Source organism: Alnus glutinosa, chromosome 6, assembly GCF_958979055.1.
Source record: "Alnus glutinosa chromosome 6, dhAlnGlut1.1, whole genome shotgun sequence".
Lineage (NCBI taxonomy): Eukaryota > Viridiplantae > Streptophyta > Magnoliopsida > Fagales > Betulaceae > Alnus > Alnus glutinosa.
The window spans coordinates 25,096,498-25,111,681 of NC_084891.1; the positions used below are offsets into that span (position 1 = coordinate 25,096,498).

The 15,184-nt window shown below is 37.8% G+C and overlaps 2 protein-coding genes across 2 annotated transcripts; both read right to left on the reverse strand.

Annotated features, from left to right (window-relative positions):
* Positions 1-128: 128 nt before the first annotated feature.
* Positions 129-5,578, reverse strand: LOC133871986 (uncharacterized). Its single transcript, XM_062309480.1, has 3 exons — positions 4,962-5,578; positions 2,529-2,716; positions 129-1,120 (listed from the first exon to the last, which is right to left on the reverse strand). Exons 1-3 carry the CDS (start codon positions 5,536-5,538, stop codon positions 650-652), a joined length of 1,236 nt encoding a protein of 411 aa, XP_062165464.1. The 5' UTR covers positions 5,539-5,578; the 3' UTR covers positions 129-649.
* Positions 5,579-11,252: 5,674 nt separating this feature from the next.
* On the reverse strand, positions 11,253-14,111 carry LOC133870780 (U-box domain-containing protein 30-like). The gene has a single exon (XM_062307998.1). It carries the CDS (start codon positions 13,311-13,313, stop codon positions 11,955-11,957), a length of 1,359 nt encoding a protein of 452 aa, XP_062163982.1. The 5' UTR covers positions 13,314-14,111; the 3' UTR covers positions 11,253-11,954.
* Positions 14,112-15,184: the final 1,073 nt, after the last annotated feature.

Below are 15,184 nucleotides of genomic sequence, written 5' to 3' on the forward strand. Positions count from 1 at the left end.
CTATTATTTACCCTTGTAATGTGTTCAACTTAAATCATAAGGATTCTCACTCGTTTCTATTGTTTACTTTTTTCTAGTTGTTGCTTTACATTTGCCCAAAAAAAAAGTAAGGAAAAAAGTGTAACATGGGATGAAACGTCTTTTCTATATTTTACGCAAAAGATTCACTTTTCTATGGTTACAAACAAGCACCAAACCAACACCTTTTTGGTTGTATTTGAACGCTTCAAATATAGTTTATAAAAAAAAAATAAAAATAAAAATACAGAGAAGCAAAAATCACAGCCTCACAATTTAAGATAAGGCTTTTTGTACATCGCAACAAACGTGGAACAATTCATTGCTTCCACGCTTAACTAACTGGAGTCCTCGCACGTTTTGTCTTCAGAAAAATGGTTCACCAATGACAACAGCTTTCTGCTTTGCTGAATCACTCGAATGCGTTTGTTATAATTCTCACACAAACCAATCAAACAGATTATCAATCACTATGTACAAAAAGCTCATATGACACCATCACCATATGCTTGAACCATGTCCGGTCTTGCGCCACGTGAGGAATTTTCATATAGGAAGCCGCCTCTCCAGTTCCATGTTTTGTCCAATAGGCAAAGCTTATGCGCAAATCATGGACTTTCCTCGAAAATTCCTACCCCTTTGAAACTACTATCTTGGACTTTATGGGTACACTGCAATCCTCATCATCCTCCAGATCGCTGAAAGATATGTCTTCTCCATTCCCCACATCAATGGCAGCTCCACTACACCTACCTAACTCTGAATCATCCTCAGGCCAGTCATCCTCATCGTCTTCATAATTCTGAACCACTAGTTTAGAATCCTTATTCGCAGTCTTAATTACTGGCCTCTCTTCAATAACAGACTTATCAATAAATTGCAGCTCGTTACTTTCAACCGGGTGCTTCTCAGTCTCGAAATCTCTAGCCACGGAGGAGCTACTAGGTTCAAATGAAAATGTCCCCCGTGGCATAGGTTCAATATCTTCCTCCAGTATATTAGCACTGTTTTTCGAATAGGATTGGCTTCTTGCCAACCAGTCAGTCTCTGCCTTTGTTTGCTTTTGTAGCTCCTGCATCCACATTGCTCTGGCAGCCACTACCTGCAAGAAAGGTTAAATCATTGTAACTCAAAATATTATGCTGATGCCAGTAGAACCAAAATTTATCATGTCAAGATTAATATAACATTTCAACACAATAGCGAGGAATAAGAAAATAGGTATCTTACAAACTTATAGATGGACCACCCAAAACACACAACAAATTAGACACTGACCTGGAGAACTATCAGGGGAGAAAAAAAAAGGAATAACAACTTAAGTTAAGCAATTCATACTTCAACAAAATTCATTTGACAAGCACGCAAACTTACAACATCCATGAAAAAATTAAAGACAATTTTATGCAAAGCAATTTACCAAGCTGCTATACACACAATCACCAAATTACATCACAGTATACTCCTCCCACCCCCGATGGGAGCGCTTATATATATTGCAAGAATCAGTATATGTGCTTATTTAATCTATACAACACAGAACAGAACATCACAGTTTACTTGTACTATAATATAGTTATGTGTGTATACATGTAAATGTCATTTGATAAGTAGGTGTATACATGTAAATTGATCACACCAGGCAAATATTCTAAGATCAAAGCATCAGACTTAACATATAATAATGATGACTGATCCTAACAAGAAATTGTGAAGTACTTACGAACCAATTTATTGTAGTAATATTTCATGAAAAACTAGCTCTAATACGGAGACTGCTTCTATGATCCTCTTATTAAACCTACATATTGGTAATTACACATGCAACTACCAAACCATGCACACAACATACAGGAACATATGCAAATAAAGTCCCCTTAAAAACATACAAAATCTTTTTTCCTTCTAAATCTTAAGAGAGATCCTTCATTTGTTACAATCTTATAAGGCCCACTATAGCTTAAATTGGAGTTTACAAAGCAGAGGATGCATATATAATGCCCATGAACAGAAGCCTAGAGAGGTCAGAAGAAATGGGTTTAGTGAACTCCATTCATAAAAGTTAAGAGCAATCACTGGTGCCTAAGAATGAGAGATTGTACTACAGTCCCAACTTCATCTGAAACTATATTACATTTACAAACTAAACATACTTTGGGAAGATAAAACTCTACATCTAGGTAGGACTTCAATCTCCGGTCTACTATGTAGTAGAGATTATAAATAAATGCCATCAACTGATTCTCAGTCTGTAGTGACTGAAGTGGACCATTCATTTTGTCAACTACAGAATTAAAACAAGATAAAATAAAATATAATGAAACACAAAATAAAATATATTGAAAACATTAGCATAAAAATTTGATCAACTGACCAGGTGCTCATAATCATAATACTCACCCATTAATAAGATATGTGCATCTAACATGCAAAAATAACAACAAAGTCATATGGAAGTAGGAACTTATTGGGGCCTCATCTAAAATAGTAAATAAAACAAAACAATTTACCTGGGGCGTAGACAAGTTATCCGCATCATGTTTTTTGAGTCTAGAGTGCAGAAGCACAAAATAGACTTTCCAAAAGTAACTTTCAGTCATATGGCAAGGACAAAGTTCAATTCTCAGGGCAGCTAATCTGGGAGCAAGATGTTGGATAGCCAAAGTATGTTCTTGTTGGGCATCAGACATGTCAAAATCTATAACAAGGAAAAGACAGCTGTCAGAATCTAGCATGAATTATCAAAGCATACACTTAAAACAGTTATCACTAAAGCAACTGAAATGGAGCAGCGCAGCTGATTACAGGAAAGCATAATAATTTTTCTGCCTTATGTAATCTAAGGCCTTCTTGACAGTCCTTCACCATTCATTGTTCTAAATTTTAGCAAGCACTCATTCATAACCTCCGATCCCCTGAGCAAAGGATATGCCAAATCTTAAGCCACCTTCTTCCATCCCAAAATAGATGGGGTGCTTTCTTTTCTTTTCTTTTGGTTGTCCCAAAATATATGGGAGTTTCAAAAAATGAAAGCATTTATCCATCTAACTTCTCATTCATCCTCAAATTTGAATCCACCTTTTCTAATATTTTTTTTTTTTTTTTTTTATCAGTAATTGCAATTTATAAAAAAGCGCAGAGGGGCACAACCTTTATACATGGGAAGTATACAAGAGAACCCCTAAAAGGGACGGATATAGAATAATTTTAAAAAGTCTACATAAGTAAACACATTCAAACTATGATGGGACGCTATCCAAATATATAACGTATTGAGCAACCGCTTCCGTAGCTCCACCATAAATGTCTCTACATCTTCAAAGAGCCGCGCATTCCGCTCCCTTCAAATACACCACAATAAGCACAGAGGAGCTAATCGCCAAGCTTCTTTAGCACGAGCACACCCTATCGCCGGCCCCCAACTATTCAACAACTCCAATACCGATCATGGCATAACCCACTCTATCCCAAATAAAGTAAGAATGTAGCTCCAAAGATCCCATGTGATTTCGCAGTGAAGCAACAAATGATCAATAGACTCCCCACTCTTCTTGCACAAAGAACACCACTCAATCACTATAACATTTCTCTTACGCAAGTTATCATGCGTCAATATTTTGCCCAAAGCAGCTGACCAAATGAAGAAAGCCACCATTGTTGGAGCCTTAACACGCCATATATTCTTCCAGGGAAAAGAGGGAAAAGATGGGCCATCTTTCCTAATAAGCTCTTCATAGAAGGATCTCACCTCAAATAAACCTTTTTTAGAGGGATTCCATACTAACCTGTCGCCCTCTCCATGTCGAGCCGAAACGAAGTATAGTCGAACGAAGAAAGAGAGAATAATGATAACAAGGATGCTTTTTCTAGGCTTAACTAAAGATATTCTAGTAAGATTATTATGATTATTTTGTTTCATTAAAATGGTGTGATTTGCAATCATCCCATCTATTTTGGAATGGAGGGAGGAAAATTTTGGAGGAGAGACAGAGACAGAGATATGCAAGAATGGAAATTTTTTCTTCAGAAAAGATAAAGGGCAGTTATGCTATGTTTTATACCAGTACCAATCCGTACAACTCTACAAATTGCGATCTTCCATAAAAGGAAACAAAAATGGGTCTCAAATCAAGACTGCAAATGGATGCAAGGATTCTTGGTGTTTAAAAGTACAAGATTCCACCACATTTGACTACTTAACTACCAGCCCAAACTACAGAATCACAAAGTATTGGCGGTATCTTCAGGAAATTGTCAATGCGATGATAACCAAGAAAAAACCTACAAACTACTCAATGGACAAGGATCTTCTCCATTTCATAGTCGGAATTTAAAGTTGGTATATCTAATGGTGTATATGATTCCATATTATTTAAATTTTTTAAAAAACGTGACAACATTGACTTTAAATACACCATTATATCCATGAACTTTAAATCATAATAATGAAGTGGAGAGGATCCTATTCCCTATTCCAGTATATGAATTATGCTTTGCTTTTCCTTTATTATAGCAATAATTATACAAAAGTCAAGGTCAACTTTAAAATAAGACACTTAGTTTCACGTTGGCTGAAGTCATAATGAAGCGATCCAGTCATCTGCTTCATAAATGTCTTTACAGAATACTGAAAACCAAATGTAACTTCAGATCAAAAACATGAAAGCCTAATAATCAAGTGTCTTGGTAACTTAAGATTTCATCAAGGCATCATTCTCATCTCAAAGGCCCAATGTCCTAGACATGGCCAATGGTGGCACATAAGGTACATTTGGGAAGACATAGGATTTGGCAGTTTAATATGAGCTACCGAACAATGAATTAACAATTCAAAGCCCCAATTTCTAATCCAAGGAAGCAAATGCATCATATTCCACAAATCCAAAAGCGTAAAAGACCACATTGAAAACAAAAGGCGATCATAGAAAAAGAGACGCACATACCATCCAAGTCCTCCTCCTCATCAAGCGGAAAATCCAACCACGTCTCGGGATGCATCGCGATGTTCCTCGCGAACGCCAACACCTCGTCCGTGATCCCCACGGCTCCTCCCAAACCACGCGCCTCCAGTAGCTCCTCATTCGACGCCATCTTTGAGATCTCCACGATGTCGCTCCGGATCCCGGAGAACTTATATTCCGACGGCTCCTCTTCGCCCCCGGATGACGCGGACTGATCGAACGGGTCAGATTGGGGGAAATGCGAGGGCGTGGAGGGTTCCGAGGAAGGAGCGGGCGCGAGAAAGGAGGCCACGCCCCAGAGCTGGCGCGTCAGGGTTTGTTTGAGTTCGGAGAGGTCGTCTTTGACGCCCTGGGAATGGGCCTCTTCTGATTGCCAATCACTGTCTTCGGGTTCGTTTTGTTGTTGGTGGTGGTTGTGGCGTACTTGTTCGGTGGGTAAAGATGGTGCTGAGTCTGGGTGGTGAGGGTGGGAGGGTACGACGTCGTTGTCTTCATCGTCGTCGTCGTTATCGTCGTCGAGTCGAAGGGAGTTGGCGAGAGAACGAGCGAGCCATGACATTTTTGTTTAATTATGTTTTTTGGATTTGGGGAGGAGAAAGTGATTTAACGGAAAAGTGGGGGGGTTAAATTGGCGTCAATGTCATGATCTTAATTAAACTAAAGGATAATTGCATAGTTGGTCCATGTAATATGTCATAATTATTTTTTATTCTCTATAATTTAAAAAGTTTATAAGAGGTCCTTGTGGTATGCAATAATTACGTTTTACTCCCTGGGTCGATTTTCCGTCTATAATTTTAACGGAATCTGTTAGCCTTACACGTCAACGATACGTGTCGTCATCTTATTGGCGACACATGTTCATCTTAATAAAAAAAATATAAATTTATTAAAAAATAAATAAACTTATTTAAAAAAAAAAAAAAAAAAAAAAAAAAAAAAAAGGGCAGACTTGGGGTGGCCAGCCAATGGGGGTGGCCCAGCCACCCCAAGCCTGCCCTTTTTTCTTCTTCTTCTTCTTCTTTTTTTTTTTAAAAAAAATAATAATAATAAGTTTCTTTTTTTTAATAAATTTATTTTTTTTTTTATTAAGATGGACACGTGCACGTGACGCTAACGTGTAAGGTTAACAGATTCCGTCAAAATGGTAGACGGAAAATCAATCCAAAGAATAAAACGTAATTATTGCATATCACAGGGACCTCTCATGAACTTTTTAAGCCATAAGGAGTGAAAAATAATTATGACATAACACAGAAAACAACGGTACAATTATCCCTTAAACTAACTTCACCTTCCAATAACTTATTAAAAAAAAATAAACTTCACCTCCCAATAATTGAAATAAGCCTTTTAAAGCCATGCCAAGCCCATGAATCTTTGTCAGCTTGGGCTTGGGCCTATTTCACATAAAGGTCATAGTAATGCCAAAGTTTTTTTTTTGTTAATGAACAATGCCAAACATCCCACAAAGATTATGTCACGGGGTTTAATAGCCTTTGGATCAAATCTTGTTAACAAAAAAATTCTAAATGCTACTTAACATGCCATATCAATTTTGTGAAATATTCGTGGAATGTTTGTGTGATATGCAGCATTACTCATTTTAATAGATAAGACAAAAATATATGGGAAACAAACAAGTAAACCAGAAAGCAGTAAAAAGAACAAAAATAAATAATAATGTTAACAAAAATAAAAACAAAAACAGTTAAGGAAGGTCGATAAGAAGAAAAATGAGGTGGTAATGCCATCCATCATAAAACTTGAAAGTAGCGGTTTATAAAAATCTAAGGATGTTCAAAATCTAGGGACATGGACAAAACTACACATTAGTTATGGGCATTGACTCCTTAGTTAGGGGTGTACAAGTGGTTACGGTTAGCGGTTAGCGATTAGCGATTATTGTCTCTAACTACAACTGTAACCACTTTAGGTAGTTATTAGATTTTTATAATCGCAACCGCTCCACTTTAGGCGGTTATTTGAAGTTCAAAAATTGCACCACATAACTGCTTTTTAGGTATGAATTTTTTGGGTCTGGTTTGGTTATTTGAGCCTATTTTAGATAGTTTTGAGCATGTTTTTAAGTGTTTTTGGACTCTTTTTAAGGCCAAAAATGACATGAAATATATATATATATATATATATATATATAGGCAAAGTTTTGTAGGGCTCCTTGCCAGGAGCACTGAATCTATATCTCCAGGAATTAATCATCGTACAACTTCAGTCCATATGGTTTGGATTCATCAAATGCTATTAATTACTTCAACGAGAGGAGCGTTTGATATAATCTCCATACTTGAATGCAGTTATTCATGAGTTTCTTTCTGCAAGGGGTAAATGTATGACCCAAAATACTGCTCAACAGAGTGTGTACATATAAAGAATCAAACAAGGATTCAATTTTAAAAAATATATATATATATATATATATACACACACACCAACTAGAAGTCAACAAACTAAAATGCATGAATTAATCCAAGTAAACATGCAAAAGATATATTATTATTATTATTATATAATATGTTATATATAAGGGTAGGCCGTTAATGATTTTGTTAACCACTTACAAAAATGGTTATTAGATGGTTAATAATCTCCTGCTTGTATATTTTTATCTTGATTTTTAATTTTTTTTTTATTAAAAAAGAAAAAAAGAAGTCTGACCATCCTTTATACTATGGTCTCTTTAAAAGAAAAAATTTGGTTCCAAGTCACTTCCAACCCTGTTTAGGAAATATCCTCTGGTCCAAGGGTCGGGGGTGACCTCGCGGCCACCCCCAGTGGTCGGGGGAGGCCGCGCGGCCACCCCCAAGGGTCGGGGGTGACCATGCGGCCACCCCCAGTGGTCAGGGGAGGCCGCACGGCCACCCCCAAGGGGTGGCTGCCGGTCTCTACTTTTTTTTTAATTTCTTTTAAATTATTTTTTTTAAAGTTTTTTTTATTTTATTATTTAAATGTGGGACCTATGCATTCTTTTGGAGACAACTTCTCCTGCGCGTGGGTCCCAGTCATTAATCAGAATGTCCGAATTGAATTTTAATTCAATTCGGGTTAAATCCGAGTTTTAGGCGAGTGGGCGGATTTTAGAAAAAAAAAATTCGAATAGAATAATTATTCTTTTCTAATACCAAACAGACCATTAAGTGTGCTAAATGGTCAGATATTATTTGTACGGTTGAAAATAAAACTAAAAATGTTTTTGACACTAATGGATTTTTAATGTAATTTATTCATATCATGAAGCTCATCGTGTGAGCTAAAAAGTTGGAGCATTATTATTGACATATCTTATTATCCACTTGCATTCATACTTTTCATTCAACTTTTATTTATTTAAAGCTAAATGAAATTGCTGACCATGTTGGAGGTATAACCTTGGGGTGGTTGTTTATCTTCACCTATATTGTATTTGTTGTTGTAACGTTGATTTCATTAATCAAAGTTTCAACTTTTCTTACAAAAAAAAAATGAAATTGTTGACCAAGAACAGTCATGACCCCAACTATGCTTAAAAATCAAGGAACTAACCGTCGGTGAATCTTATGGTCAGTTTATTTCGACGTAAAATATTTTTTTGTAAAAATTTTTTTTTGGTATTTGATATGCCCGAAAATAATAATCAAATCAAAAATATTTTCAATTTGACCAAAAACACTTAGTTTCGGAGAATGATTTACATTTTTAAATTCCGTAAATCATTTTTCGAGACAAACTTGGGCCACTGCCGAGTCACCACCAAACCACTCCGGACCATCATCGAGCCACCCTCGGGCTACTGCTGGACCACCGCCAGACCACCCATAGACCACCATCAAGCCACTATAAACTATCACCGAGCCAGCCCTAAACTACCGTCGAACCACCACTATAGAGCCACCCCGGATCACTGTCGAGCCACCTACAAACCACTACCGAACAATCTTCGAGCTATCTCTGAGCCACCCTAGACCATTACTGAGCCACCCATGGACCACCTACAAACCACTACTGAACAATCTTTGAGCCACCTCTAAGCCACCCTAAACCATCATTGAGCCACCCCCGAACCACCACCGAGCCACCCCGTACCATCACCGAGTCATCCCATACTACCACCAAACAATTATTTTATATTAATATTTTTATGTTACAAATGAAAATTGATATTTATAGGTTAATATGATTGGATGAAAATATAAAACATTTCTGTGATTTTTCGTACGCGTAAAACGGAGCATTAATTATTCTTGAAAATATTTTACGACATAAAATATTTTATACCGAAACAAACGGAACATTAATTATACAAATTTTTACAAATTGGTGTTTTTTAATAACAACATGTTTTTTAAATAACATATATTTTTCACATATTTTTTTAATAATTTAAAAATCACATGTCCCTTTTAGAAGCTGATTTATAATAATTTTTTACAAATTGATTTGTAAAATTTTTTTGTCCATGTTTGAAAGCCTAGGCCTATATCTTGATTATCAAGTTACGAAAAAACAACTAAGCTAGCGACCTTGAAGAATATTAAATATGCATCTTCAATAATGAATGTAGACACTGTAAGTAAAATAAAACTGGACCAAACAGAAAGATACAATTCTTTACAGTGGTAGTTCAGGCTTCATGCCACTGGCAGCTACTTCTTTTTTAGGCTGGTTTTGCCATTTCTAAGCAATAATGAATGTTTTTGTATGGGTTGGTAGATTTGCAAAACCACTCAAGGGCTCAAGTACAATTCGAATGGTTAGTTTGGTTGGCGATCTAACTCAAATTTGATTATGAGAGTTGGTCTACATTTATTCAAAGTGTCAACCACTTATGGTTTCAGATGATGGGATCATGATACGATAAAATAGCCCTAATTGTATTGCACTGCAGGACAAGACATGTGAGAGCTCAGGCAGATTTCACCTGCTCAAATTAGGGTTGTCGCGTCCGGTTCGGACCCAGAACTCGACACGATTAGTTAAACGGGTTGGACGAGTCACCCATCGGGTTGGCATGTCAAACCGTTTGACTGATCGGGTCATAAATGGATTGGCGAGTCATAAACGGGTTGGCCCGTTTATGACTCGTTTAGCCTAAATCTAAACATTATAACTTCGTGTCAGATTCGCAGGTCGTGTCAAAAATTATCAACTCTAGCTTGAACTGTCCGAACACCTGTCTGCAACTACAGAATTATCTTATTACTGTTAATCTTTTTTCGAGAACTAATCAAACAAATTAACAGGCTGTAAGTTAATAGAACGAAGCAACGAGAAAAGCATTAAAGCCCCCAGAATTTGGAAGGACAGCCATGCCACTGTGCTTGCAATATGCAACAAACTTTGAGCGACATTTTCTTGAACTATCATGGAAATTTCATAATTTGGATTCATTCAAAGATGCCATATTGCCAATGCCTCAAAAGTTTCTAGCCCTCCTCTTCTTTTCAGGAGGACAAGGATTTGAAGCTCCTTTTCCTTTCCGTGGTCGAGGGGGTGTCCGTGTGCACACATTCGTGACGACAAAAGTGGCATCGAGGGCCCTTGAAGAGTCGAAGTCTAGATAAATACCAAGATACGATATCCTCACATTATTAACCCCCTTCATATCAATCATTAAAAACAGAACAAGAAAAACTCCTTACAGTTTGGAAGGAGGAGGATACAAATTTTTTGTAAAATTCACTCTTAGAAATTGACTTGTTCTAAGAGGATGGTGTCCAAAAGCTTATATACACATGAGTAAAATTATATTTAAGCCATACGTAACTATACCCGTGCATAGTACCAAAATATTTTAATTCAGCCTATAAGTTGCCCTCTCATAACCTGACCACAAAATCCCAACCCTTTCGATCTCATACTCAATACAGTGATTAGTTCTTATATTAAATTATACAAATTGTTAAAAAGTGAGGAAGAAGTCTTGAGAGGAGTCGCCATGGTGCTCATATTCATATTTGGCTGCTATGTACCTCTCCAATGGCCAAAATAGGTTGACCAGTCTACACACCCCGATAGCTCTTAGATTTCTCTCACTGTATTCACTGTACTGTACATCTTCAATATTTTCAATTAACAAGCCAATTGTTACGATCCGTGTTAAATGGGCATGCTAACGCTGGTAGTCCCTGGCTTAAAATGGAGTCAATTCGAAGATGCATATATCAGCAATAGCACTGCTCGTCTGTGAGAAAGCATGTGTTTGTAAATACAGAGAGAGAGAGAGAGAGAGAGAGAGAGAGAGGGAGAGCTCAAAAATAGGATGAACAAGCTTGAACATAAGCAACTTATAGTTAATCATGTAGCCATGTAGGAAAATAAAAATGGGTGTAAACGGATTTTGTGTTTAAAGCCAAAGAAGCTCTAGAAAACTCTAGAACGGTGAGACTCAGTGATGAACCCCCTTCAAAACCCAAAGGAAAATAGAGAGTTCCCACAAATCCTCACAAGAGACGGGACAAAAATTAGGATGTACATCCATGTAAAATTGACTACAATTACTTTGCCAAGAAAACTACAATTACAATTCAAACACATGCTTACGAGAATTCCAAAATCCTTTCCTGTATTTTCACAGCCAAACCCCGAATCAACTCTATCACGGATCACATAATATACAATGCTCTCTTGCGGATTGGAACAATCAGCAACTGGTTTCCCAAATAGACATAGGCCAATCCGAACGAAGATTCTGGGGATTATTGGGAAAACTCACTGAACACTGCCTGCTTATAGGCAATGGATTATAACCATGCAACAAGCAATATCAATCCACATTTTATGTTTGCTTCTTGAATAATTGTAACTCATTGATAGAATCTAACTTCTCAGTATACACAAAAGAGGAAAGGGTACCTCAGAAACCCAATATGAATCTCTGTTTCAAATTCTGCTGCATCCCACAAGTTCTTTGGTTCCTTGGTCCCTCAGGCCAAAGGGTAGAAAAATTCAGATGTATATCAACAACTTCTAATTATGCTTTCATTGTATCGTTCTTGTAAGCTTACACTTGGAAATGAAGAGAGTGGCTGTGTAATTTAGACTACACAATTTCAAAAGCTCAGCGGACCGTTGCTTCATAATCGGATCGCAACCACTCTGAATTACAAGCAGCAGCTTGGCCGCCAAACCTGCCTCAACAGCAAGCGAAGCACATTCTTCTGGGGCAAGCTTGCAGACAGCCCACAAGATTGACAATGCAAACTGCGTACAGCTCTCAGAAACCTTCATCATTAGCCTCACCACATTCGGTATGGAATTCGGGCAATCCTTCAAAGCCAATCTTCCTTCTGGAAGAGTGGACAACACCTCTAGGACATATAGAGCTACTTCCAAGCACTCATTATTCAAACTGGGAAGGATCTCAACCAACTGGGGAACTGCCCCAATACTCACAACAGAGCTCCTGACTGGTTCATGGGAACAGACCGTCTTGAGCAAACTAAGACCGGCCAAGACCCCATTTGGATGTCTTTTATCTTTTACCAGCCTCAACAATCCAACCAAAAGACTCAAGCTTGAGACAATCTCAGATGCAAAATCCTTCCCAACTATCAACATTTCGATCAATTTCGTGCAATTGATCTTCGTCTCAATGGATCCCTCATTCAACATGTCCACCATTAACGATATCTTCGCGGGTTGCATCAAATCGGCCTTTGACTCCAAATTGAGATCTAAATTCACAAGAATCCCAATTGTCTCCGACCCAACTGCATGCGAAGTGAAACGACCCAACAGAGAAGAAAGCAAAGGCACACCGTTATTGCCCGCTACTGTCTTCTTCGCCGAAGCATGAGCAACCACGACGTGCCTCAGGTCTTTGAGAGCTTGAACTCTAGCTTGACCCTTAACCTTCTTCAGCGTTTCCAAAAGCTCCAAGGCCCTTCCTTGTACATCCTCCGACCTCTTCTTCATCGCCAAGTACTTCTGCGAGAACCAACTGTAAATCAGCTGGTGCAGAGTCTTATTCGGCGTGACCGAATCGTCCCAGAGCTCCTGCATCGTAGTGGGGCAAGTGAAGTGGCCCAAAGAGAACCATCTGAGAATGTTGGATCTCTCGTAGGTCTGGCCCGTGCAAAGTGTAACGGGGTCCTGCATCGGCTCCAATGAGATCGGGCAGATAAACACCGAGGGAACATCTATGGGTTCCAGCTCGGCCACCATCGTCTTCAAATCCGATTTCTCGACGACACCTCCGCCGAAGAACGCGCCGCCGTCGCCTCCCAGAATACCATCTTTCACGGCGGTTTCCAGATCCAACACTTGCCCGCCACCGCCCACGTCGAGCTTCACATCCCCCCCATCTCTTCTCCGAGTAGACGGCTGGTACATCGGCATTCTGTCGAACACCCTCTTCGCAAAATGCTCAAAGAAAATTTGACACAGATTATTGATAAGAGAGAGAGAGAGAGAGAAAGAGAGCCTTAAAATTACAAGAGACCCATCACATCCAGAGGACAAGAAACGTGTGGTAAAGAGAAAGGAGGAGAGTGGTGTTTTCTCTCTTTCTCTCACTCACTCTTACTTTGTCTCTCTCTCGCTATCTCTCTCATTGACAATCCACAAGCAACAATGCCCGTCAAAGGGGACATCTTTTCTCCACCCTAGGCTTTGTTTCTCTTTTCTCTTTATCTGATCTCTCTCTTTCTTTCTCTGGTCAAAAGGGTCACATTCTTCTTCACTACCATCATCGTCATCATCAACAAGGAAATGATGGATTTGCAATCTTCTTCCCTAATACCAAAGCTCACTTCCTCTTCAAGCTCAAACAAAAGTGTGAAATCATCAGCCCCAGATCAGTGAAAAAGACGCTATCAAAAGTCGATACAAAAGCACTACAAAACCCACTCATTCATGAACAGTATCCCCCACACCTCAGCTTACCCAAATTGTACAAAACAAAACAGAAATCGTAAATTGGAAATACACTATTTGGAACAGCATGGTCATGAAAGAATGGGAAAACTCATCACCATACCATACCACACCATACCATACCAAGTCTCATAGAGCAAGAAAGAGTGACAGAGAGTAAAGCAGAAGGAAAAGCTAATCTTCTGCAGTCTCCTCCACTCCTTGGTCTTCTTTTGGAGCAGGTAATGAGAGCCCCATAAAATGGCTTTTTCCTTTTCTTTTCTTTTCTCTTTTACTACTATGATTTTCTTGGGGGAAGTAAAGAATTTTACCTGCACTGACCGGTTGTAGCCGGTGTTCCAGTCCTTGGGCACAGTGCACCACACGTGCACTCATATACTCATCTCAGTCACTGCAGTATCCGGTCTTTTGTTTTATTTGTTTAAAATTTTATTTTATTTTATTTTATTTTATTTTATTTTAATAAAATTTAGGGGGGGTGGTTAAATAACTTAAATTTCATGAAAATAAAATTATTTATTATTTTCTCTGAGAGTCGTTGCCCCTCGGGAGAGATAATCTCATAATCTATAGGAGCCGCAGACGCAACCTGACCTGACCTGACCAGGCGGAGATGGTCAAAAAGAGAAATTGATGTTCCCCACATTCAAAGTAATTGCAGGGTTCAAGGCAAGTATTTGGACGTGGCAACCCACGTGACTTGGTTATGGGTTTCTTATACTTGTTGCAGAGAAGTTATCCTCTCTTTCTTTTTTCCCTCTTTCTTTTTCTTTTCTTTTTCCAATAGAAGATTATTGTTCACAATTTTAGGTATGGGGATTTACACAATTATTTGTCTAATAATTGATAGTAATTTGGGGAGTTATTGTGTGAGGAATAGTGTGAAATTTAGGGTGTGTTTGATTAAAAAATTTAGGTGATTTTTTTTTTTTAATAATAGTAAGAAGTGATTGATGTGATATAAAGTATAAATAAATTATAAATTCTTTGAAAAGTTAAAAAAAAGAAAAAAAAAATTGTTTAGTAATTGATTTTTTGTTAATAAAAACTATTGGTGTGATATATATAAAAGGTGAAAAAAAAAATTAAATGTTTTAAAACTGACTTGCTTTTTAAAAAAGAAAAAAAAATTGAAAATAAGAAAAGGGGTTATCAAATAAAGCCTTAATTATCCAAGTGATTGGACAATCCAACATACAAACTCTTTCACAATAGCTAATCAAATTATCGGAGTAATTGTGGTGGATTCACGTCCAATTTCGGTCCAAGAGCTTCTTTTTGAAGTATAGCGTAATTATAATTATGAATGTCATGCATTAAAAGAAATATAATTT